Here is a 22,522-nt window from a genome sequence, read left to right as displayed (position 1 = left end):
TCAGCATTGGAACCAGGGACATAGGTATGGGTGGGCTGTGACCCACCTATCCCCTGCCAGCCCACCTGGCCCTCCAGCCAGCGAGAGGGGCACCTGGGCTTGCCTGGGTCTGTTCCACCATTGCTACCGCTGGCTCCTCCCTTCCTTCTTGTGGGCCCTCAAAGCAAAGTCAGAGCATGTGTTAGGGGCTCTGAAGCATGCTAGGTGATTTTCCAGAAGCAATTCTAAAGGGTCTGGGCTCTGGCCTCCATACCTGCTGCAGTAGCAGTGGGGGCAGTTGGGAGCCCCAAGCACTTTAGAATTGCCCAGCCCTAAGGCAATTTCCCTCTTTGCCCCCCCCCCCCCCCCCCCCGTTGACAGGCTTGACGCAGCTACAGGCTAGTTGTAGATATCACATCTGGTCAACCCTTGTTGTAAGTTGTCTTTGTGTTGAAGAGCAAGTCAGTTGTATTGCTAACACAGAAGTGCATGCACCCCCCCCAAATAGAAAATACATTTTTTTTATACTTTTAATGCTGAGAGAAAAGGGCATTTACATAGAACATTAGTACTCTGCATTTAAATAATTGTACTTTGTATGTCCAATTACTAATTGATTCACTTTAAGGTTATAGTGAGATCAGATTCCCCCCCCCCATGTATAATAAAACAAACACAATGTAGATCTTAAAGTCTTTATGAAATGCAAATCCTGCAGTGGTTTCTAATAGTGCCTTTAACTTCCCTGATTTATGCATATACGTTCTTTAGAGTTGATGCAGCTTAGAGATGTGCCTACAAAGGAAAAAAATGAACTTGGGTGGGCTGGGCAGAGGGTAATTGATCCTATCTTAGCTTTTAAAGTTTTGCTACAGCTAGACTTCTTACTGCTCATTGCTTTACAGAAGGGATGCTTGATCTGGATGTGGTGAACCAAAAGGACCTTATAAAAGATGAGAAGCTTTCTGTTGATCAAGGACCCCCACATGATTCAGCTAAGAGTGTCATGGATCATGAAGAATTGCCTCCTAAACCAGGAAAGGAACCAAATCCATATGAGGGGGTAAATGTTCTTAAAGAAGGAGATACACAAAGGGAGTCTGTCGAAATGCAAGAACCATCTGCAGGTCATGCTGTCAATCAAGAACATTTTCCAAATGAAGAAATAGAAAGGGAGCACCTCTTAAATTATGATGCTCAGCCAGATGACCAGGAGCCCAGTCAGGATGGTTAGTACAAAGATTCATTCAAGCTATCTAGGTGCAGATCAATTGCAGCTGGATCCAGTTATCTAGCTTCTGTCCTCTATCTGCCCTTCCCAACTGCCCTGCCCTCTGGGACCCCTTGCTTCCTGCTGCCCAGAGCTCCTTGCCCTCACTCTACAGCCATGTTGCCCAAAGCAGTCGGGGCTGGCAGTGCAGTGAGCATGCCACCCAAAGCATGGGGGAGAGGGAAGCTGAGGCTGCGGGGGTTGGGATGGAGGGGGAGGGACTGCTGCTTTGAAGAACCCCTCTCTTCTCCCCCTCCCCTTGCTGCCTCTATCTGATAGGGGCAGCAAGGGGGGGGGGGGGGAGTGAATAGTCGACTAGTCCTTCATGTCCCTAGTGAGAGAGAAATGCTTTGGGTGAAAGCTGGACTTTGTTTCCAGCTCTTCTGCTTGTTTGCTGTAATTTGGGTCATCTCCATTGGAATCAGCAGTCCTGCCAGTTTAGAACTGATGTTGGGACAAGTTTTGCTCTTTTATCTACACGAGCAAGTCCATTGATAGCAGATGCCTCGTGAGAATTTCTAGTAAGATTGGATCTATTAAAATATATCTGCAGTGAGGGGTGGAATGTTCGTTTGACAAAAAAATGCTGTTTTTAATGGGAAATTCTTTTAAATAGTAATATTTATTATGGATCTGACCATGGCAGACTTGCACTATAATATATGTTCCTGGAGACCATTCAGCTTGAATTTACTCTCTTACTTCACACCTCGTGAACTAGAGCCATTATACTTCAGTTCACTGCTCAGTGTTTACTAGGCAGATCATTCCATTTCTCCTGCCTGTCTACTAGCTGTCCTTAGGCTCTCTGCCCTTTCTATATAGGTTTGATTCTATGAAGCATTGACTCTCCTGTAGATAGTGCATGCCCTTGGCTTCTATTGATACATTCAGAATCTTGCACGATTAGGCTGAAAGATGAAAGGATGAAACGTTTAAACTAATGTAATTAAGCAGACATGCATCTTTGGCTTCCATTATAGCCCAATACTACAACAGAAAAGGTTTGCTAGTAATTCTGTGTAGCTGACATTTTTCGAGTGTTGATACAGCTTTTGCTGAATATAGTTTCTAACATTTCCTGGCCAAAATAAGCTATACCACCAAAAACACTTGCATCCTGACATATATACTAAGACGGGGTGGGGAACCTAGGGACCAGATGTGGCTCCTAAAGCTGGGCTCCCCCACATGTATTGGGGCACTTGCACTGGTGCTCCAGCCCTCTTCTCCCCCGCCCCCCACAGGACTGGAGTACACAATCTTTTTTGCTTCTCACTTACATGTGGCCCCCAACTGATTTTTCTGTGGCTCAGTGGCCCCTAACCCAAAAAAGGTTCTCCACCCCTGTACTAAGTTGATATAGAAATGTAATTAAAAAAAGACAACCATTCCCCTCACTGACATTACAATACTAGAAAAAAATTCTAGTGTGGACAGGGCCTTATAGTAACACTCAAATGCAACTACATTTTTAGTGTTAATAAGCATGTGTATATAAAAATTTAAATCAGATGCCTTAAGATGATTATCTTTCAAATTTCCTCTGTTCAATTCCAAAGCAACAGTCTACAATGCCAAAAGGTGCAAGAAGTAACTGCACTACAGAAAATGTGAGAATAACCTGTCATCACTATGCAAATTAATCACATGCAATCTTGAAAGAGAGCAATGAACAGGGTACCAAAGTTGCAGCCATAAATTGTGTGTGTATTTTCATACACTTTGGAGGTACAAATGCTTTTTCTTTTCCAAAAGAAAAATATTTTATATAGATTTTTTTCTATGCATTGGTTCATCTTAATCTTCAATGCATAGTGAAGAAACATTCTTCACTTATGGGACTCAGTACTGCAAAGGCTTTCTTTAGTATATACTGCAGTACTTTACCACTTATAGTACAGAGACCTCCAATTTTAGCTAATCCCCCCCCCCAAAAAAATCCAAAATACATCCACAGACTTCAGGTGAAAGGGCTAGGACTAATTTGGCAGCCCTAAGGCTCTATAAACACATCAACACTTCTAGCTGCTCTGATAGTGGTGCAGTCTTAGTGACAGCATTATATCTGGAATTTCATGTAGAGTAAAACTCAAAAGTACACAGACAAGAGGGATAGTAAAGAAGAGTTCACACAGATCAGAATATGAAGACTGTCTGACTGTAGCAAAATGAAAAAGAATTATCTACTCCCAGTTTTGCTCAAAACTAGTCCTGTGCTTTCCAGCTACTAGAGCCGTAGTCCAACTAGTTCTGAAGTAGTAGCCACTATAGAGGCTACTGCTATAGAAAACTAGCTTCACTGAACCAACCAAACAGCCACATTGTTCAAGCCAATTATCCACACTCAACTGGCCATATAGCCACATGTGGCTAGCGTGTTGGACACCGTGGTACTAGAGTATATTCCTTGGCAGATAAAGCAAAGTCAAAGCAAGAAGCCTAAGATTATTTTTTTGAACTTTATTAAATCTTTCATGCTCCTTGAACAGGATATATGTAGTTAGGCTAACTTTACATACAATACTTGCTATTCATATCAAGCCTTTCAGAACTGTCATGAAAATTTACCTGCATATGCACAAAATGTCCTTGCCCATACTCACAAAAATAAAACTAATATTGTTACTTATCTATCAAATTAGTTGTATTGGTCCTGTGTCTTTGGACAGGCTTGCAAGGCTGCCATATGTGGACTATCATTGTGAAACCTGAAGTCTTGTTCTTCATCCTTCTTTTGAACACACCATTAGTAGCTGCTGCCATTTGTATTGAGTTTCTTCTCTTTTGGTTGGCATTTAACATTTCTTTCAGTAACCTTTTGCTAACACTTGCTCTTCCTGTCCTGCTGAACACTACTAGCTTAGCATCCTGGGATACAGGAAATCAAATCTATTTGTTGTACTGATTTGCAGCAAGGGAGTTAAAAATGTTTTTACTAATATTTAATTTCTATAAGGCTAGTTAAGTACTGGAGCAGGTTACTTAGGAAGAAAATGGATACTTGTCATTTGGAGCTTTTTAAAGAACAGATTAGACAAATTTGTCAGGCATGGTGTTAATTTTGCCTACACCAAGGCTGGACTAGATGAGCTCTTGAAGGTACCTTCCATCCCTACATCTCTTTCTGTTGTCAAGCTTTATATATACAAAGGTTATAGCAAACTTAGTTCTAAAAGTGGATAGCTGAGAACTAACTCTGTGCACAGGGAAATCAAATTTCAAATATTTAAATTCTACCTGTTTATAGTGTGAGAATGGGAGAGACGATATATCTAAACAGCACTCTATTGCAACTAGAAAGTTTTTAGCCAATAACTAACAAAACTAAATATCTTTATAGATAAACAGAGAGCTGAAGCAGTGAACCAGAACAATGTAGCAGTTGACTACAACTTAGATGAGAATGAGGCGGAATCTGAAACTGACAAGCAAGCTGCGCTGGCTGACAATGACTTGTATGGTAAAAACTTGAGGGACTTTTTTTAATCCTCTTGTATGCAGAATACTAAATGTTAAGATTACTTTTATAACTGGGATTAAGCTAGCTGGCTTTCTATTCAGTTAACTGATGCCGTTGTGATTGCTTTGAATATAACTGGGACCGGAGTGTGCTGTCACCAGATTTATTCTAATGCACTATGATTGCCGTGAAGTTACTCTCCATTTTCATGAGAGGGGAGAGAATCAGACTCAGCAGAGTTTCATCATATATATGTAAGAACAAACCTGGAACTGCATACTTTTGATATTGCACTATTTTACAATGACACAATCCTGTCAGTAAGAACTATAATATCTCTCTGTGTTCCATCTCTTACAAATGGACATTTTAATGTCAGGTATTCCAATTTACACTGTATTAAGAATTTCACTTTTTTCCTCCTGCATTAGTCCAAAATTCTGAAGATTTGAACATGAAGAACCACCTATCTGAACAAGGTGTAGAGAAGCCACAAAAGCTGTGAACAGAAGTACACTGGATTCGACTCAATCACTTGCAAATCCAATCAGAGATCCAGGTGAAGCTAGACTGCTTGATTGCCATGTCCAGGTTTAAAAAGGGTCCCATATCATTTGTGAAGTTTTAGTACTATACTTTAACGGTTAAAATGATACTTTGCTTCTTACAAAGGTTAAGGCAGTTCTGACTTCTGTGAATTTTTTTTACTGTTTTAAATTCTTAACTGCTTGCTTTTATTGCTAGCTAATTAAGTTGTACAGTCATAACAATGATATGAACAAAGAGGAGAGGGAGTAGTTCTAGGATCATATTTTGAATCCCTACTGTGCTTCAGATGCTAACTTAGACTGATCTGTCCCCAGTAAATGGTACATTTAGTCCTTATAACCACAAAGGCTTGAATAGTTGACCTGACCCTTTCAAACTACATGGCTTTTGGATAGCTTTTTTCTCCTCATGTTAATTATCTCTCTCTCAACCACAAAAGAATAGCGTGGTTCCCATTGGAGGTCACTTCTAAGAGGTTAGACCTGAACTCACAAACTAGCAAGGTGGTGTGGATTAGGTTGTACAACTCATTTAGTAGGTTTCTATCAAATTGTCTTGCAGTTACTGCTGTTTGAGGGAAGGCCTAAAATGGTGTGCCATGTGTATTCTTTCCTTCACCTGTCCAACACAGCATTTAAAAGACATTTTTATATAGGACTCTATTGAACACACTGTAGTTATATTATGCATAACATAAAACTTTATTGCCACTGTTATTGTTGAATGTATTCATTGTGGTAAACAAACATACAATACCTCCCTGTGCCAGTGGGATATCTTTGGGAGCCCTGGCCTCTGCTTGTTACTCCAAGGTGCCTGTTGAAGCAGGCGTTTAAAGTGTGCAAAGTCCACCACACCATTTATCAGAAATAGTTCTCCAGCAGGCTGTTTTTAAAACTATTAGTACCACACACACTCTCAGCTACCACTGAGGTTCTGTCCTTGACTCCACTTGTAAATCCTAGTTGCTGAAATTGGGCAGGTTGCAGGGATTTGGATCTTGGTACTGAAGGTAACCTATCTGCCATAGTCCAAGGTGTCAAACATGAAAAAACAAAAGGAGCTTGCAGCCTGTAACTCTTGTTCCAGAGCTCTATTTTTATTACTTGAACAAACCCAGAACAAGAGTTCAGATACTAATGCAAAACAGTATACTGTTAACAAGTAAAACAGAACTGAAGGAAAGAGGAGGTAGTAGGCATGACTGGATTAGAGTATAATTAAAGGCAGTCTTTTCTACAACAGCCAGGGAAATGATGCCTCACTAACTACAAACTACTTAAGCACTTTATTTCCTTTCCAGTTATATACTGTATGCCATTCTTAACAGTAGACTATATCTGTGCCAGTAATCTAGTTTACTAATGTGAGCACAATTTTTTTATCTTAAATAAAGGTAGCTGCCATACAGTAAATAGGGTTGTTCTCAGAAGCTGTAACAAACCTGGCCTTTGTTATACACAAATGAATGCATTATTTTTGAGTTTGAGTAATCTAAACTTTCTTTAGTTAGTATAGCCCATACCCAAATCATGAATACAATGTAATTTGGGAGGAAAAGCTTCATACACAGAAATATTACGTGTCTGAAGCTTTTCCTCCCAAAATACATTGTATTCATGATTTGGGTGTGGGCTATACTAACTTGAAAAGGAAAAAAACCTAGTGTTTTGTAGAGTGATAAAGGAACGATAAAGACTTAAGAGGACATCTTCTCTAAAAACATATTGACAAAGTTGGAATGTATTGTCTTTGGCAGTAGTTGCAGTTTTAATTAAGAAGTTAAACTATCTATCCTAGCCATTAGATGCTATTAGATACCAAACAGCTTCAATAAGTAAGATGGACAGTAATTCATGACAGTCATGATGGGAGGGAATTATAAAATTGTAAAGAAAAACTTACTTTCTAAATGTTATTGAAGGATTCAGGTTCTAACTGTATTTTTTTTTTTATGTAGAAGGCAAGGTACTTGCTCACTGTATAGAAAAGAATTTTAAAACTAAAGCTTTTTGTAGTGGGGAAGGAGAAATTAGATTCACTCAGGACTGTGGTTTTAAACACTTTTTGTATATTGCCTAAGGTCATTTGTACTCATTTTGAGTTTCCTGAATGAAGCTATGAACTTGAGGGAGTGGGGAACTGATTTTTGTCATTCAAAATGTTTTTGCAATAAAAATTGATCATTTTAGAAAAACAGTTTAAAAAACCCTAAATCATTCTCAATGTGTATTTTACTTATTTCCAACAGGGTTGGTTTACTTTCAATGTTAACGCTTAGTTTGGTTTGTGGGGGAGGGTAGCTGGTCCATTTATCCTATGTTGTAATTCAGACACTCTATACATGTGATTAAGAACAGAAGTTACTGCTAGTTTAACATATTACCTGTTGGCCAACTTGTATATTTCCAGTGGAAGGTTGTTTCCTCTGAAAATGAGCAGTCCAATTTGCCTTGAAATCTAGACACAGTTCTTCTTCACAATGTGGAGAAGCAGAGAGGTCAATACACTAAGTATCATCTAGGGAACGTCTAGACTACATTTGAATATTTTCTTCCGATCACATTTTCGAAAGAGGATCTTTCGAAAGTGAAAGTAGTCTGGGTTTGTTTTTTTTGGGGAGAAAAGCCACCTAAACCACTTTTTTTTTTTTTTTAAGAAAACGGGTTTTTCGAAAGTTTTTTTCCCCCAACCCTCCCCTCCCCGTGTCCAAACTACTTTCACTTTTGAAAGATCCTCTTTTGAAAATGCGATTGGAAGAAGATATGCAAATTATGTGAGATTTGCATATCCTCTTTCGAAATTCAAAGGTAGTCTAGATGTACCTGTACTGAATTTACAGAGGGAGAGGAGAAGTTAAATCACTGATTTATTTAGCTTCAACTTCCATTAAGCCATTTTGTAGAACTGGTTAGAAGAGTGCTTTACCATCAATATCAATTTGTTGAGAGCTAAATGTTGTTCAAGTGATATTCCCTTTGTAGATTCCAACTAAATTTAGAAAAAAAAAATGCCCTATAATAAAAAACTTAGTCAAAATCGAACAAAATATTTTGATAAACATGTAAACCAATCCAAAATGAAGGCTTAGGAATTTTTGTTTTGAGGAAAATTTAAATATTTCGGTTCTATTTTGGAATACAAAATTTTAAAATTGCCTAATTTCCTGCAAAATGAAAAATCCAGCTCCTGTTGCCTTCTGGTCTTATTTTTTAATCTGTTATTCTCAGCACTGGTTATTCTCATTCATGAGTTCTGCCATTCCTTAACTTTTACAAAACATCTGCTTGCCTTAAGAAAACACTGTGTACTGTTGCTTGAATGAGTTTTCTACCCTCTTGTAAAACAAATTTTAAAAACCCACTTTCCTTACAGTAGCTCTGGACAATGAGGCAGGCAAAATACAGACTATGAAGTGCATGCATTTTGACTTTACAAGTGATTTGCAAACAGATTTACCTTTCCGAAGAGGTTTGTGAGAGTATCAAGACATTTAAAGATTGCAATGGTAATGATGAGAACGGGAGATGGTGTGCTCACCACCAGATCCATAGCTTTGGAACTGCCTTTCAAAAGACAAATTTCATCAGGTTTAGAACATGACTCAACTAACTGCTCTGATAAACAATTCACTATACACTCCTCTTGCTCAGAAGGAAGGGCAGAGATGAGTAATGATTAGACTGGATGGTGGATAAATGTACTGCTGTAAGGTGTTTGGATACCATACTTTCTCATGTGCAAATATTGATTAAAGCTACTGCTGTGGAGTTAGTTTGAACAATTAGCCCCTTGAAAGTCTTTGTTCTGACAGTAACAGAATCTGTCTACGGGAAATTCCTTAATGAGATTTTCCCTTCTCCCTTTTGTTACATCTTGGCTTTACTGAGAAACAGAGAAGTCTGGGGGGTACATCAACTACTGAATTTTGTTTTAAGTTTTATCGCATTTTATTATTTTTGTACTTTTTACATCAAAAAATTTCATTGCCCGCCCGGCTATGATTAAGTTATTTAAACAAATGTGTTGCAATGGTAGCAAAAAATTGTGTGTCTGAAAACTGTAGGTACTGGGGGTACTTTATAAAAAAAGGTTGAGAACACTGATCTATTATACACCACCTAATTAGAAAAGGTAGATGAGACTAACAAAAGCATCCCAAACACTGGACTATAGTGACAGCTGTTGGGAAAATATTACTATAAGGCACAGATTATCCAACACATTTTTGGAATGCACTGGAATGCAACAATTAAGGGAGAAGATGTTTTAGACTTGATTGTAACAAACAGGGAGGAACTGGTTGAGAATTTTGAAGTGGAAGATAGCTTCAGTGAAAGTGATCATAAAAAGACAAATTAGTCTAAGAAATGGTAAGAGGGAAACTGCCCAATGAAGAGAATGGATTTCAAGGTGGCAGACTTCAGCAAACTCTGTGAGCTGATAGGTAAGATCCCATGAAAAGAAAATCTAAAGGGGAAAACAGCTCAATGTTAGGGAGACATTATTAAGAGTACAAAAGCAAATTATCACTGCCCAACAAAGATAAGAAATATGGCAAGACACTCCCCTGAATTAACCAGAAAAATCTTCAATGATTTGAAACTATATCAGATTACAAAGGATTAATATAAACCACCACCACAAGAATTGAGAGACAAAATCAGAATGGCCAAGGCACAAAATGAGCTTAAACTAGCAAGAGACAAGGGGGAACAGGAAAACATTCAAATACTTTAGAAGCAAGATGACAACCAAGGACCAGACAGACCCATTTTAAAGGTTAATGAGGGGGACAAAGACACTAGCGCAAAATGGAAATAGCAGTAGTACTGTTTTTCAGTTTTCACTAAAAGGTTAGTAAATATTAAACATCTAACAGTGAACACCGGTGAAAATGATAGAGAACCTGCAGCTAAAGGAGGAAAAGAAGTTATGTCTTGAGTTACCAGGACCCAATAAAACACATCGTAAAATACTCCAAGAATGAACTGAGGAGATATGAGCCACTACTGATCATAATCAAAAACTCATGGAAGACAGGACAGATTCCTGAGGACTAGAAGAGGGCAAATATAGTACCAAGCTAAGAAAATGGCACAATTAGTTTGCAAGCCCTAAAAGATAATACGGTGATAAGTGACAATCAGAATGGATTTGTCAAAAAAAGTGACAAACCTATATAACTTTCTTTGAAGGGTTAACAAAGGTTGTGTCTGGGGAAGAGCGGTAGTTGCTCTAGCTTGACTTTAGAAATGCTTATGATATTATCTTGCATAACCATCTCAAACAAACTCAGGAAATAGAACCTAGATGGTGCTACTATATGGTGGGTGCATAATTACTCTTTGGGACTGGTTTTCCAAACAGTTAATAGTGGTTCAGTGGCAAGCTGGAAGGACGGGAGGGAGGGGGACCTCTGCAGGTTTCAGTCTTGGGTCCAGTTCTGTTCCAATGTTCGTATATGATTTAGATAATGGCATAGCGAAAACTCTTAAAATTTGTGAATAACAGCAATGGGAAGTGACAGTCTAGGGAGGAGTACTTCAGAAAGAGATCTGGGAGTCATAGTTGACCATAAGCTAAATAAGAGTCAGTGTGACACTTGCAAAAAAACATGATTCTGGGATGCATTAACAGTACTGTGAACCAGACACAAGTCACTCTTCCTAATCTACTCTGAAATGATTAGGTCTTAATTGGAGTATTGTGTCCAGTTCTGGGCATCACATTTCAAGAAAGATGTGGAGAAACTGAAGAAGATCCAGAGAAAAGCAACAAGAATCATTAAAGGTCTAGAAAACATGACTTATGAGAGAAGACTAAAAGAACTGGGCTTGTTTAGTATAGACAAGAGAAGACAGAGGGAACATGATAGCAGTTTTCAAGTACCTAAAAGGTTGTTAACAAGTAGGAGGGAGAAAAGTTGTTCTCCTTGACCTCTGATGATAGGACAAACAGCGATTAGCTTAAATTGCAGCAACGGTGGTTTGGGTTGGACATTAGGAAAAACTTCTTAACTGTCAGGGTGGTAAACACTGGAATAAATTACCTCGGGAGCTTGTGGAATCTCCATCCCTAGAGATATTTGAGAGTAGGCTAGATAGGCATCTGTCAGGGATGATCTAGATGGTGCTTGAACTTGATGACCTCTAGAGGTGCCTTCTAATTCTAGCATTCTATGAAGCTGGGAGGGGCTGCAAGTGCTTTGGAGGATAGGATTAAAATTCAAAGTTATCTGAAGTAAGTAGGATGTAATTCTGTGAAGTCAAATGCAAAGCACTCAATTTAAGGAGGAACAATCAACTGCACAGATGTCAAATGGGAAATGACGGTGTAGAAAGAATACTGCAGAAAGAGACCGAGGGCTATAGTGGGGATTCAAGCTAAATAAGTCAATTGGATAACACTCTTATCAAAACAAATAAACCCAAACACTTGGGGATGTATTAGCAGTAGTAGTAAATTTTCACTCTACTCTGTGCTTATAAGGCCTCAATTGGAGTGTGGAAAAAATTCAAAGTTCAGAAACGAGCAACAAAAATTATTAAAGGTCTGAAACACATTACCTATGAAGACTGGAGAAAAGTGTGTGAAGGGGGAAATGACAACCATTTTCAAGTGTATAGATTTGTTAACAGGAAAAGGGTAAAAACTTACCATTAACCTCTGAGGATAGAAAAAGAAGCAGTGGGCCTAAATGGCTGTTAAGAGATATTTAGGCTGGGTATGAGGGAAAGCTTCCCAACTGTCAAGGTAGTTAAGCACTGGAATAAACTGCTTAGGGAGGCTGTGGAATCCCCATCTTTGAACAAGTTAGTCAAACTAGATAGTTTTCCTTGAGGAGGAGGAGACTGGACTAGACTACCTCTTGAGACCCCTTCTAGTCCTATACTTCTATGATTGTATAATGCTATTTTCAATGAGTCCTTGAAAGAATTTCACTTTAACGTAACTGTGCCTATCAGACAAGCTCTACTGTACTGTACATTCATCCAGGAGTTATTAAATCCTTACAAAAACTATTGTCAGTCAGAATTCATAAAAATGATTTATGATTAAATCTGTAATAAAACCAAATAAGGTACAGTGCTGTTAAGCAATGCAGTTGATTAAAAACAGCTTCACTCATAGAACATTATACAAACCACTTTAAAACAGCAGTTGTCATTCAGGTCATGTAAGGAAGTCAGACTAAAGATACTCCATACAATGGTACTTTTATCCGTGAAATCCATTTCACTTCTGGGTACAATATGAAATGTTCCATTTCAAATCAGGTATCTGATATACAGATTGTGGTTTAGGGTATCCTAATTATCATCTCTTGTTTTTCAAACAAGTTTCACAACTGGGAAATATTTGTGAGGAGAGAAGTCAAATTCTGGAGGAACCTAGAGGAAGAGAGTTATAAAAGATTATTCTGACATGCACCACTAGTGATTATATGACCCAAGAAGAGTAATTCATGGCATGTATCTCTTGGAAGAGAACACCAGTGTTGCTTTCTTTGATAATGTTTTAAGCTTTACACTATCAAGAAACCAAGAAAATCCCTTCAGCTAAAAATCAACTTTAAAAAAATCACATCAAAAGCTAATGAGTTATGGAAAAGTCTCTGAAAGACTAGTCATCGCTAGTGAGGGGCAAAGAGGGACTCTGCTATTTGAGGAAGCCATCAGCCCTCCCAGAGCATGCACTATGATTGAGTTGGTACCAACTTGGTGGGGGGAGAATGGTACAAAATAAGGAGGTGGACAGAAAAATTAAAATCTCATTGAAACTTAAGACCTCATACTATATTGGAGCCATGCACATGAGTATTGAAAAGGCAAGGCATTTATTTTAAAAAAGGATTTTCTGAAATATAATTATTTGGAAAGAGAAGCAAAGCTAATTATTAGTTAATTTTGTTAACACCTTATTTCTCATCCACTTACCCCCTGCTCAAAATATGTATTCCCCATACTTCTGCTTCTACATTCTGGATACTTCTCCTGCTTCATCAATGCTCTTTACTCTCCACCTCACCCACTACCTGCCCCAGCCTTGGCTAATTTCTTGTTTCCATCCAGCACCTCCTGCTACTTCTCATCAATCCCGAACCCTTCTACTGCTAACTTGTACTCTCTTGGACTCTCTGCTACCAATTGCTCTCATTTCTCTCCTTCCTCTTCATGTCTAATTCTATCCATACATATCTGTTCTGGCTTCCATCATTAGCCTCATCTTCCCCCACATTATACCTCCTGTTTGTAAATGCTATTTACATTCTAAGTGTAGCTTCCCAGCTAATTTCCCTCACAGCGTTCTAACATTTGAGGGCATAACAAATTTTTAACTAAGTGACAGCTTCACAACATGTTTCTAGGGACATTGATTGAAATGTTTCCCAGATTTGTATTCCCTCTAAGGTAGTGGTCCTCAAACTTTTTGGCTTGTGGCCCATCTAGCTCAATACAGATCTTTCTGTGGACTACCAGTTAACTCACAATACATAATTCCCTCCAAGCCATTTTGCTAATGCTGCAACTAGGGGGAATTTAATTTATTAAGCAGATTAAATGCTTTAATTTTGTCATGTTAGTTTATCAAACTTCATTTTAAATAAAGTAAAATATTAATTTATGTTCAACACAAGATTTCAATGTTTTCCTTATTTATGGCAGGGGTGGGAAACCTGTTTGGGTCAGGGACCACACATGAGAAGCAAAAAAATCCCCAACCATCGCTGCTGTGACCCCAAATTGAGACATCTTACTCCTCTGGTGCGCCAGTCGCACGGCGGGAGGGGGAGGTACAGGGAGGACTGAGGTTCAGAGCTTCCCATAGATCAGATTTACTCTTTTGGGATTCCGGGGTTAGTGGATTTTGTGGACTCTCCTAGGCTCTGGGGTGGGACAAAAATGAGGGGTTCAGCGTGTGCGACAAGACTGCCAGCAAGTGGGATCAAGGATGGGGATGCAGGAGGGGGTGAGGGTGCAAGTCTGACCAGGGAGGTAGGGTGCAGGAGTAGGCTGGGGGGGTGGGATCTTGGCAGGGGGAGGATGCGTGAGGGGCTTGGGGTACAGAGTCTGGGCATGAAGGAGTGGGGGAGAGGGGCACTCACTTGCCTTCACCACTCTCAGGCAAGGTCTCATGCTGCTCCCATTGGCCAAATTCAAGCCAATCAGAGCAGTGGGGAAAGCCTCCAGGCAGCTCATCTGCATGCTGCTTCCCTGAGCTAGGACAGGGGGAGCAGCAGTGTGCAGAGCCGCTTCTGGCTCCACTTCTTCCCTGCGAGTTGGATCCATCCCACGTGTCTCAGGGCTTTCTCCTGCCCCCAGAGGGGAGACAGCACTGGCACACGAACCTTGTGGGGAAAGGCAGGGAGGCTACAGAACCAGCATGGGCTCCCTGCTGCGGGTGGGGGGGGGGGGGGGGGTGAACTCCAGCCACGAACCACCTGGAAGGTGGCTGCAGACCCACAGTCTGAGAACCACTGCTCTAAGGCTTAAGAATAGTTAACTGAACCTGTGCATTCAACTATTAGGTAGGTGACATATAGGGAAGTGTTGACCTGTGTTATTCAATAAAGACAGAAAATTCAATTTAATTGTGATTTTCTTACCTTAGAATCCTTCTTGTGACCTCCTGCGAGCAGCTTCATGACAACAATGTTGGGTTTAGCAACTTTTAGAATTCGGTTGACCTACAGAGTAGTAATACATTTTTAAGTGACAATTTATAGCCAAGAAAAAAAAATCCATAATATAATAGTTTGACTGGAATATCAATCCCATTTTAAAAGAGGTTAAAGCAATTTGTACTAAATTTACAAATATATCAATTATATTTAACCAGCTTGATTGGGCAACTATTTTAAAACATGGTATTTCATATTCATTCTTATGATTGTCAAACCTCTGCAGATTTCAAAGGGTTATTTGTTAGGGATTGACTTTTTGCTTCAGGATATAAATGATTCCTTCCCTACCAAAATGCTGTTCTTATATACCATGATTTACAGTAGGCAGTTCAATGTGGGAAGCTGAGAATTTTAAATTAAATACCTGAACACTTTAATAATTAAATTATGATTTTCTAATACATTTTAATTCATAAAGCAATGACAAAACCAATAAGGCACTCTGAACAAGAGCTCCTGCTTCTATTTATTTACATTTCAGTTCAGCCTTACCTCATGATCTGGATTAGGAATATTCTCCAATATCATTTTAGCCTGCTGGAAGTGTTTGCTAGCTGCCATATAGAGATCAGAGGACTGTGGAGGGGGGCTGTATTTATTTAGGTCAGACATTTCCTAAATGTTACAAAATATATATATATTAAAATGAATAGTTAACAGCACAAACTTTTCTATATTGCTTTTGACTGGGATCAAACCAATTACAGTATTTAATGAAAACCAATTTTTCCTAAAGTCAAACTGAGTTAGTTACTGGTTAAAATATTACCACTACTAAATAGCAGAGGTCAAATCAGTATTTGCTTTAACCAGTTAAATCACATGTATTGTAAGCTTTACTAAAATAGTTTAATATCATATAGCATCTCATAGCACAAATAAATGACATGATCCCTGCCTCTGGAGAATTTGCAGTTTATTTGAGGAAGTGATGTGGTGAAGTATGCAGCAAATTAGTGGGAAGTAACTGAGAACGAAAGATGGGACAGGGAAGAGCATTAAAATTAGGTGGTTATTTAGCACAGACTTGTGTATAGCAGGCTGGACAAGGTTTTTTTTTAAGTTACTCTTCCTTAAAACAAAAAATGGAATAATTCTTAAGATGGGTAAAAGGATATAGCCTTGTTGACATACACAAAGCAAAGATAGCTTGATTTGCATGATAAATGTTCATTTTACACGCAAAATTGATGTCATTTGTTTAACATACCTTGCTTGCTGCAACAGTATTAACCTTTTGTCTGTCAAACAGCCACCTTTTCTAAATGTTTATTATTGTAGCTGAGTGTGTATCAAATTTGATATCCTTTTCACACAAATGCATACGTTACAAAAAACACAGCAACAAGATTGACAAGAATGGTTAAAAGTCCAATTTTAGAAAAGTTCAATTCATTTTTTCTTACTGCAAATACAGTGAACAGCCTCTTGTCATCCTCTGCATTGCTTAAATAACTTAAAAAATGAAAAAAACAACAAATGGTCTGATAGCACTTTATAGACTAACAAAACGTATATATGGTATCATGAGCTTTTGTGGGCACAGCCCACTTCTTCAGATGACTGAGTAGGGGATATGAAAACTGGAAATAAATAGGAGAGGGGAAGGGGGCATCATTAAGTATCTGGAGAATGGGTACTTAAACCTAAGCAGATAAAGATCAAAGTCAACAGATTAAAGGCAAGATACTATCTTTCAACACATTCAGAACTTCCATGTGTGCTATAAAATCAGCCACTGGGCCTATATGTGTACATGCAGGACCTCATTTTACAAGGAACATACAAACATTGAAGGGCAGAGTTGAATCTTAAATGTCAAGACTGTCTGAAAAGAATTCACCTTGAATTGCAGATAGTGCACTGGTGGTGGCGTGATGACACTGTTGAATGGAGCAAACCTGTGCTCATATCGAACTTGCTCACTATCAAGTTCAAATTTGGGTTTTCTGACTTTGCCATCCATGTCAAAAGCTATCATCGTCTAAAGAGGCGGTGGTGAAGGAAAGTAAAAGACCAGAGTGAAAAACTTCAGCATTTTGTCACAACACACAAGCATTATTGCATCTTGAAATGTACAATGGTACACCCAGGAATGATGGGGAAAATGTCATTCTGAACTACTTTTCCAGGTATCTGAGGCAAAAAGGTGTCTGTATTTCTCCAGACTCTGGATTTTACTCTTCTCTATTTGTCTGCCTAGAAAATAGACTATTTATATGTGCTTTACAATGGACCAAAGAAGTCAAGGAAATTGTTAGAAAGGTAACTCCTCCTCTTAAATCTTTTGTTAGAGAGAGAGGGTGGAGTGATTCATGACAGAGACTACTCAGAGATCAAATCACATCTGAAGCACCTCCGTTGGTCAGCTAATATTTCATCCTACTCACTTGTCAGAGGGAAGAGAAGGGGAGGCTAAGGAATCAGCATTCCATTTCTTTTATCACTATATTTATGGCCCTACCAGTCATAAATAAACTCAGTCTTTTTTAGGATTTTAAAAATGATAAATTTCGTTATTTCAGCTATTTAAATATGAAATGTCAGTGTTGTAATTATAGGGCTCCTGACCCACAAAGGAGCTGGGGGAGAGGATCCATGAGCTTATTGTAGGGAAGGTTATGGTACTGCTACCCTTATTTCTGTATTGCTGCTGGTGACGGAGCTGCTTTCAGAGCTGAGCAGCTGGAGAGCAGCAGCTCCTAGCCAGCAGCCCAGCTCTGAAGGCAGAGCAGTTACCAGCAGCAACATAGAAGAAAGAATGGCATTTTATGGTATTGCCATCTTTACTTCTGTGTTACTGCCTTCAGAACTGGGCACCAAGCAAACAGCCACCGCTCTCCAACTCCATAGCTCTGGAGTCAATGCAGAAGGGTGGCAATACTACAACCCCTTAAAATAACCTTGTGACACCCCCCCGAAACACTCTTGTCTCCGGTCTCCCAGTTTGAGAAATGCTGGTCTCCCTTGTGAAATCTGTATAGTATAGGGTAAAAGCACACAAAAGAACAGATTTCAGTAGGGAAATCAGATTTCATGGTCTGTGATGCATTTTTCATGGCCATGAATTTGATAGCGGCCCTAACAATAGATATTTCCATTTTAAACATACTTTCAGTGTTCGTTTTATTATATTTCAGCTAGTAACATTTATAGTTTTTGGCATCCAAAGTGGTTTGGTGATAGGGGAGGGCACTATAAACAAGTTCCAGTGCCTAAAGATATTGGCTTTGGCACAGAACATTCAGTCTTACTCATATTCATATTTAGAAGAGGTTGACATGCCAAAAACAGAATGGAAACAAATTATGAAAAAGGGTGGGGAGAGATTAATGTTTAACACCGTCATATCACAACACTGAATTCTATGTATACTGTGCATTCAGCAAAAAGTTACCTTGTACATCCCAGCACACATATTCTGATACGCTTGGCTCATGGTGATCTCTCTGCTCAGAGGCCGAACTGTAAATTCCATATAAAAAGATTTTTCACTCAAAATAATGATACAGAACAAATGGAGGCAAACTTTTTTTTTGCAAATATTTGTTCATTAAAATAATTAATTACCAATATCACATGCTTTTCCTGTCATCTTCTCTAGAACTTAGAAACTTTCCTTTTAAATTAAGACATACAAATATGTTTATTTGATCCCCAGTTTAGCAAAGTACTTAATTACATGCTTAACTTTTATTCATGAGTAATCCCTAGACTTCAAGGGGACAATTTACATTCTTGAAGTTAAGTTGCTTACGTACCTTGCTGAACTGAAACCTATAGAACTTATTAGGAATGTAATAAACATTTGAGCTGACAGTACGTATTCCACCTTCCACTCAGACAAATGTTGCCTTTGTAAAGCTATACTTTCTTGTAGGACAGTGTTTCCCAAAGCATGGCATGCTCCCCTGGAAGAGTGGAGCAACAGTCATTAACATTTCTCTCACAGTATGCTGCTAACATGAAAGAGTTGAAGGAGAGAGACAGGTAATTTGTTTTCCTAAAGAGAAGATCAGTTTACAAAGAGCTAGGAAGAACTGATTATGGATTAAACTGTATTCCATTAATAATAAACTAGTTTCATGTTCAGTCCCAGGCAATTAACCTGGTTTTTCTCCCCCAACAGAAAAAAGTAAGGACAAAACTCTAACCTCCCAATTACAGTGTTGGAGGGTCTGAGCTTGAATTAAGTTGGGGGACAGAATCCAATGCCTACTGCTTTGCAAATGTGGATGTAGCCCTACTTAATTCAGATCCTAGGGTCAGCCAGAAGTATCACAGAATTTGAGGGGAGGGGACAACTTCCTTAGCTCTCTCTAGCCCAATAATTTGCAATCCACTCTATTGAAAACAGAAGCCATTTCCCCTCTGTGAAAGGCAGAAGCTCAGAGCAGTATTAACCCATTTTCTTCTGATCACCAATTTGTCAGACAGCTTCCTGAGTTTGCAATGGAAAGTGAAATAATCAGGCCTTTTGCAAATGGAGCTAATTCATGGTAACATGCAGGGCAGGCTGTGAAGTTTTCCCACAGAGCACCATCTTCCTAAGGATAGAGCAGCCACATTTGGGGAAGGGTACGGAGCTAGAGCCTCCAGGATAGGGTTACTTTGACAGGGGTCTACACACTGCAATGCGAACACAAAAACCCTATGTTTAAGCATAAGTTAAAGTACCTACACTGGGTTAAAACGCAATGCAGAGGCTCAAACCTAGGGTTCCCTAACATGGGTCATCTGACCTGAATCCCACTAATCCTTGGCTTAAACTGCAGTATAGACATACCACTTGAGGTCAGTGAAGTTACACGGGTATAATGCCAGTGTACCAATTATACCTTTTTTCTTTTTCTTTGTTTTCTTACTACTACGGCCTTTCTGCTGCTCTTCCATTATTCTCTCTTCTGCCATTTGAGAGCTATCAGCACGACTCAGTGTTGACATCAGCCAGGCATAGAGAAATTCAGAAAGATACCTACAGTAAATTGAGACAGATACCTACAGCTATTACATCTAACACAGCAAAACTATAATGTATAATAAGAGCACGTGCATTTTCTTTCATGAAGGAAACAGACTGCTACACAAACAGATTTTTTAGACTAACTGAAAAAAAAAATCACAACTCCAGAAAGCTTAATAATGGTATAAAACTGCTTTTGTTCTTTTGCGAGTTTAAATTAGGGTTGTGAACGTGTACCCATTTAAACAATTCAGCGAAGTATCAAAGGCAGAGTGGAGGCAGGAGCCAGTGTGCATGGGGAGCTGGCTTTTAAGCCAGCTCTCTGTGCATGCTGGCTCCTGTGGAGCGCCCCACCCCCTACCTGCACAGAGAGTGGGGGTGGGGCAGATTGGAGCCACTGCTCACAGGGAGCCAACTTTTAAGCCTGCTCCCCTCATGTGCCAGCCCTGGAGCCACCTGCTCTCCACCCGTGCCCCACTGCCTCTGATACAGGTGGGGGCTCCTTGCATGTGCCAGCTCCCATGGAGCTGCCTGCCTCTTCCCCCACCGCTGCCTCCCAGCGGCAGCAGCATGGCGGAAGCAGGTGAGTACCAGCTTCCATGCTGCTATCTCTGATACAGAGGCAGGTGGGAGCCAGTGCTCATGAAAAGCTGGCTCTAAAACTGGCCCCCACTAGCACAAGCTCCTACTTAGCCCCACACATGTAAATGTGTAACTGCTGCAAATTTAAACGGTTACATGTTTACAAAATTAAATGCATTTTAACATCCCTAGTTTAAATCAATGAAGTATTCAGTTACAGGATTTTTAAACATTTAAAAAATCTTTAAGAAGATTTCAGGCCAATAAATAATCCAAGAGTTTAGGAATGGAACATATTAAATTACAGGGACAAAGCATTTTAAAGCAACCCCTTTTAATTTTTTTAAACTAATACTTTTTAAAAATATTGACAAGGTTTCAAATGCCAACTTTTTAGTTTTATGAAATACCTGCATTAGGATGCACAGTTAATATTGATATACTTGAAGCATTACAGTTTTTAATAAGTAAAATCGTGGATTATCACTTTAAGGAAACACAGGAATGAATTAATATTGAACGATCACACACAGAATTCTGCAAGAGAATAGCAAAGATGGAGGTGGGGGGAACTAGTCTAGGAGAGCAGAGCATGAAGAACCACCAACATAAGGCTTCAAAAAATTAATAGTTCAGTCCACAAAAGTATTCTTAACAGAATTCTTATGAAAGCTTCAATTGAGGATTATTTTCTTCAACAAGAATGTTTTTGTTCTTTACTTAAAAGATTAAGTGGAAAGATCAAACTATACTATTTAGTGCTGTAGTTTAACCAAGATAATATGTACAGTCATTCAAAGCAGGGGAAAGAAGACCAAGCTGCAAATAGATACTAATCATAATTGCCACAAGATGGCAATGTTAACAAATTTTCAGTGTTATATTTTTCCTTATATTCAGGGCACTGATAAAATAATGTAGAAGCATTACTAAAAATTAATTGCTACTATACTTCAATTAAAAAGAGATAGCACAATCCATTTAGCTTATCACCAAGACAACTGAAAGTGAATGTGAAAGTACCTTAGTGGGGATAAAATTCTAGGCATTACAAGGTTTTAATCTCGCAAAGAAAGGCATAACAAGAACCAGTGACTGCAAGTTAAAGCCAAACATATTCAGATGAGAAATAAGGCATATCTTTTTAACAGTAAGGGTGATTAACCATTGGAACAAACTACTAAGGGAAGTAATGGCATCTCCATCTAGTGAAATCTATCTTCCAATCAAGAATGGAAGCCCATCTGGAAGATATACTTTAGCCAAACACAAGCTGTGGGCTCAGTACAGGAGTAAATTGGTAGACTGTACTACCCTTATACACAGTCAGTCAGACTAGACAATGTAATGGCCTTAAAGAAAAATCTAACAAAAAAATAAACAAATTTGTTAGTTACTGTCATGTTTTCTTCAAATGCCTTAGTTTGAAAGTATGCCAACATGGAACCAGTTTGATTGCCCTTACTATAGTAGTAGCCAAATTCATAGACAAGAATCATAAAGTTATAAAATTAATGACTGTTTCACACTCTAAGTAAGATCTGGAATCTGTAATATCTGGAAAAGGGGCTGAAGAACAGTGAAAAGACAAAATGTGCAGATGACACAAATTTACACAAGATAGCGAAGTCCAAACTGATTGTGAAGAGTTACAAAGAGGTTTCACTAAGCGGGCTGGCAACAAAATGGCAGATGAAATTCAATGTTGATAAGTGAAAAATAATGCACACTGGAGAAAATCTCAACTGTGAACACAATATAATGGGATCTAAATTAACAAACTACCCAAAAATACCTTGAAGTCATCATGGCTAGTTCTCTTAAACTTTTGCTCAATGTGCAGTGGCAATCAAAAAAGCTGACAATGTTAAGAACCTTTAGAAAAGGGATTGATAATAACAACAGAAACTATCATAATGGACTAAATAAATCCAAAGCACACCCACATCTCAAATACTTCATTCATATCTGGTTGCTCCATCTCAACATAGCTTCTTGAAAAGGTACAGAGATGGGCAATGTAAATGA

General features: G+C 38.9%; 2 protein-coding genes across 9 annotated transcripts in view; one reads left to right on the top strand and one right to left on the bottom strand.

Moving 5' to 3' along the window:
* The window catches only part of GOLM1 (golgi membrane protein 1), a 49,941-nt gene extending 42,464 nt beyond the window's left edge, over positions 1-7,477 (top strand). For 2 of the 3 annotated variants that reach the window (XM_075931790.2, XM_075931789.2), the window contains 3 exons: positions 885-1,208; positions 4,593-4,712; positions 5,144-7,477. In XM_075931790.2, coding sequence (XP_075787905.1) covers positions 885-1,208; positions 4,593-4,712; positions 5,144-5,217 — 518 coding nt within the window. In that variant the 3' untranslated portion in view covers positions 5,218-7,477. The remainder of the gene's footprint in view (positions 1-884; positions 1,209-4,592; positions 4,713-5,143) is intronic. The other variant, XM_075931791.2, reaches the window with a different exon arrangement.
* The window catches only part of NAA35 (N-alpha-acetyltransferase 35, NatC auxiliary subunit), a 57,357-nt gene continuing 41,888 nt past the window's right edge, over positions 7,054-22,522 (bottom strand). For all 6 annotated transcript variants that reach the window (XM_075931788.2, XM_075931783.2, XM_075931787.2 and 3 more), the window contains 6 exons: positions 19,788-19,924; positions 18,347-18,414; positions 16,793-16,933; positions 15,442-15,564; positions 14,872-14,952; positions 7,054-12,655 (listed from right to left, as the gene is read on the bottom strand). In XM_075931788.2, coding sequence (XP_075787903.1) covers positions 12,596-12,655; positions 14,872-14,952; positions 15,442-15,564; positions 16,793-16,933; positions 18,347-18,414; positions 19,788-19,924 — 610 coding nt within the window. In that variant the 3' untranslated portion in view covers positions 7,054-12,595. The remainder of the gene's footprint in view (positions 12,656-14,871; positions 14,953-15,441; positions 15,565-16,792; positions 16,934-18,346; positions 18,415-19,787; positions 19,925-22,522) is intronic.

This window comes from Pelodiscus sinensis, chromosome 6, assembly GCF_052426305.1.
Source record: "Pelodiscus sinensis isolate ZL-2025 chromosome 6, ASM5242630v1, whole genome shotgun sequence".
Classification (NCBI taxonomy): domain Eukaryota; kingdom Metazoa; phylum Chordata; order Testudines; family Trionychidae; genus Pelodiscus; species Pelodiscus sinensis.
The sequence above is the reverse complement of the archived record's forward strand: the minus strand, read 5'-3'. Positions and strand labels throughout refer to the sequence as shown.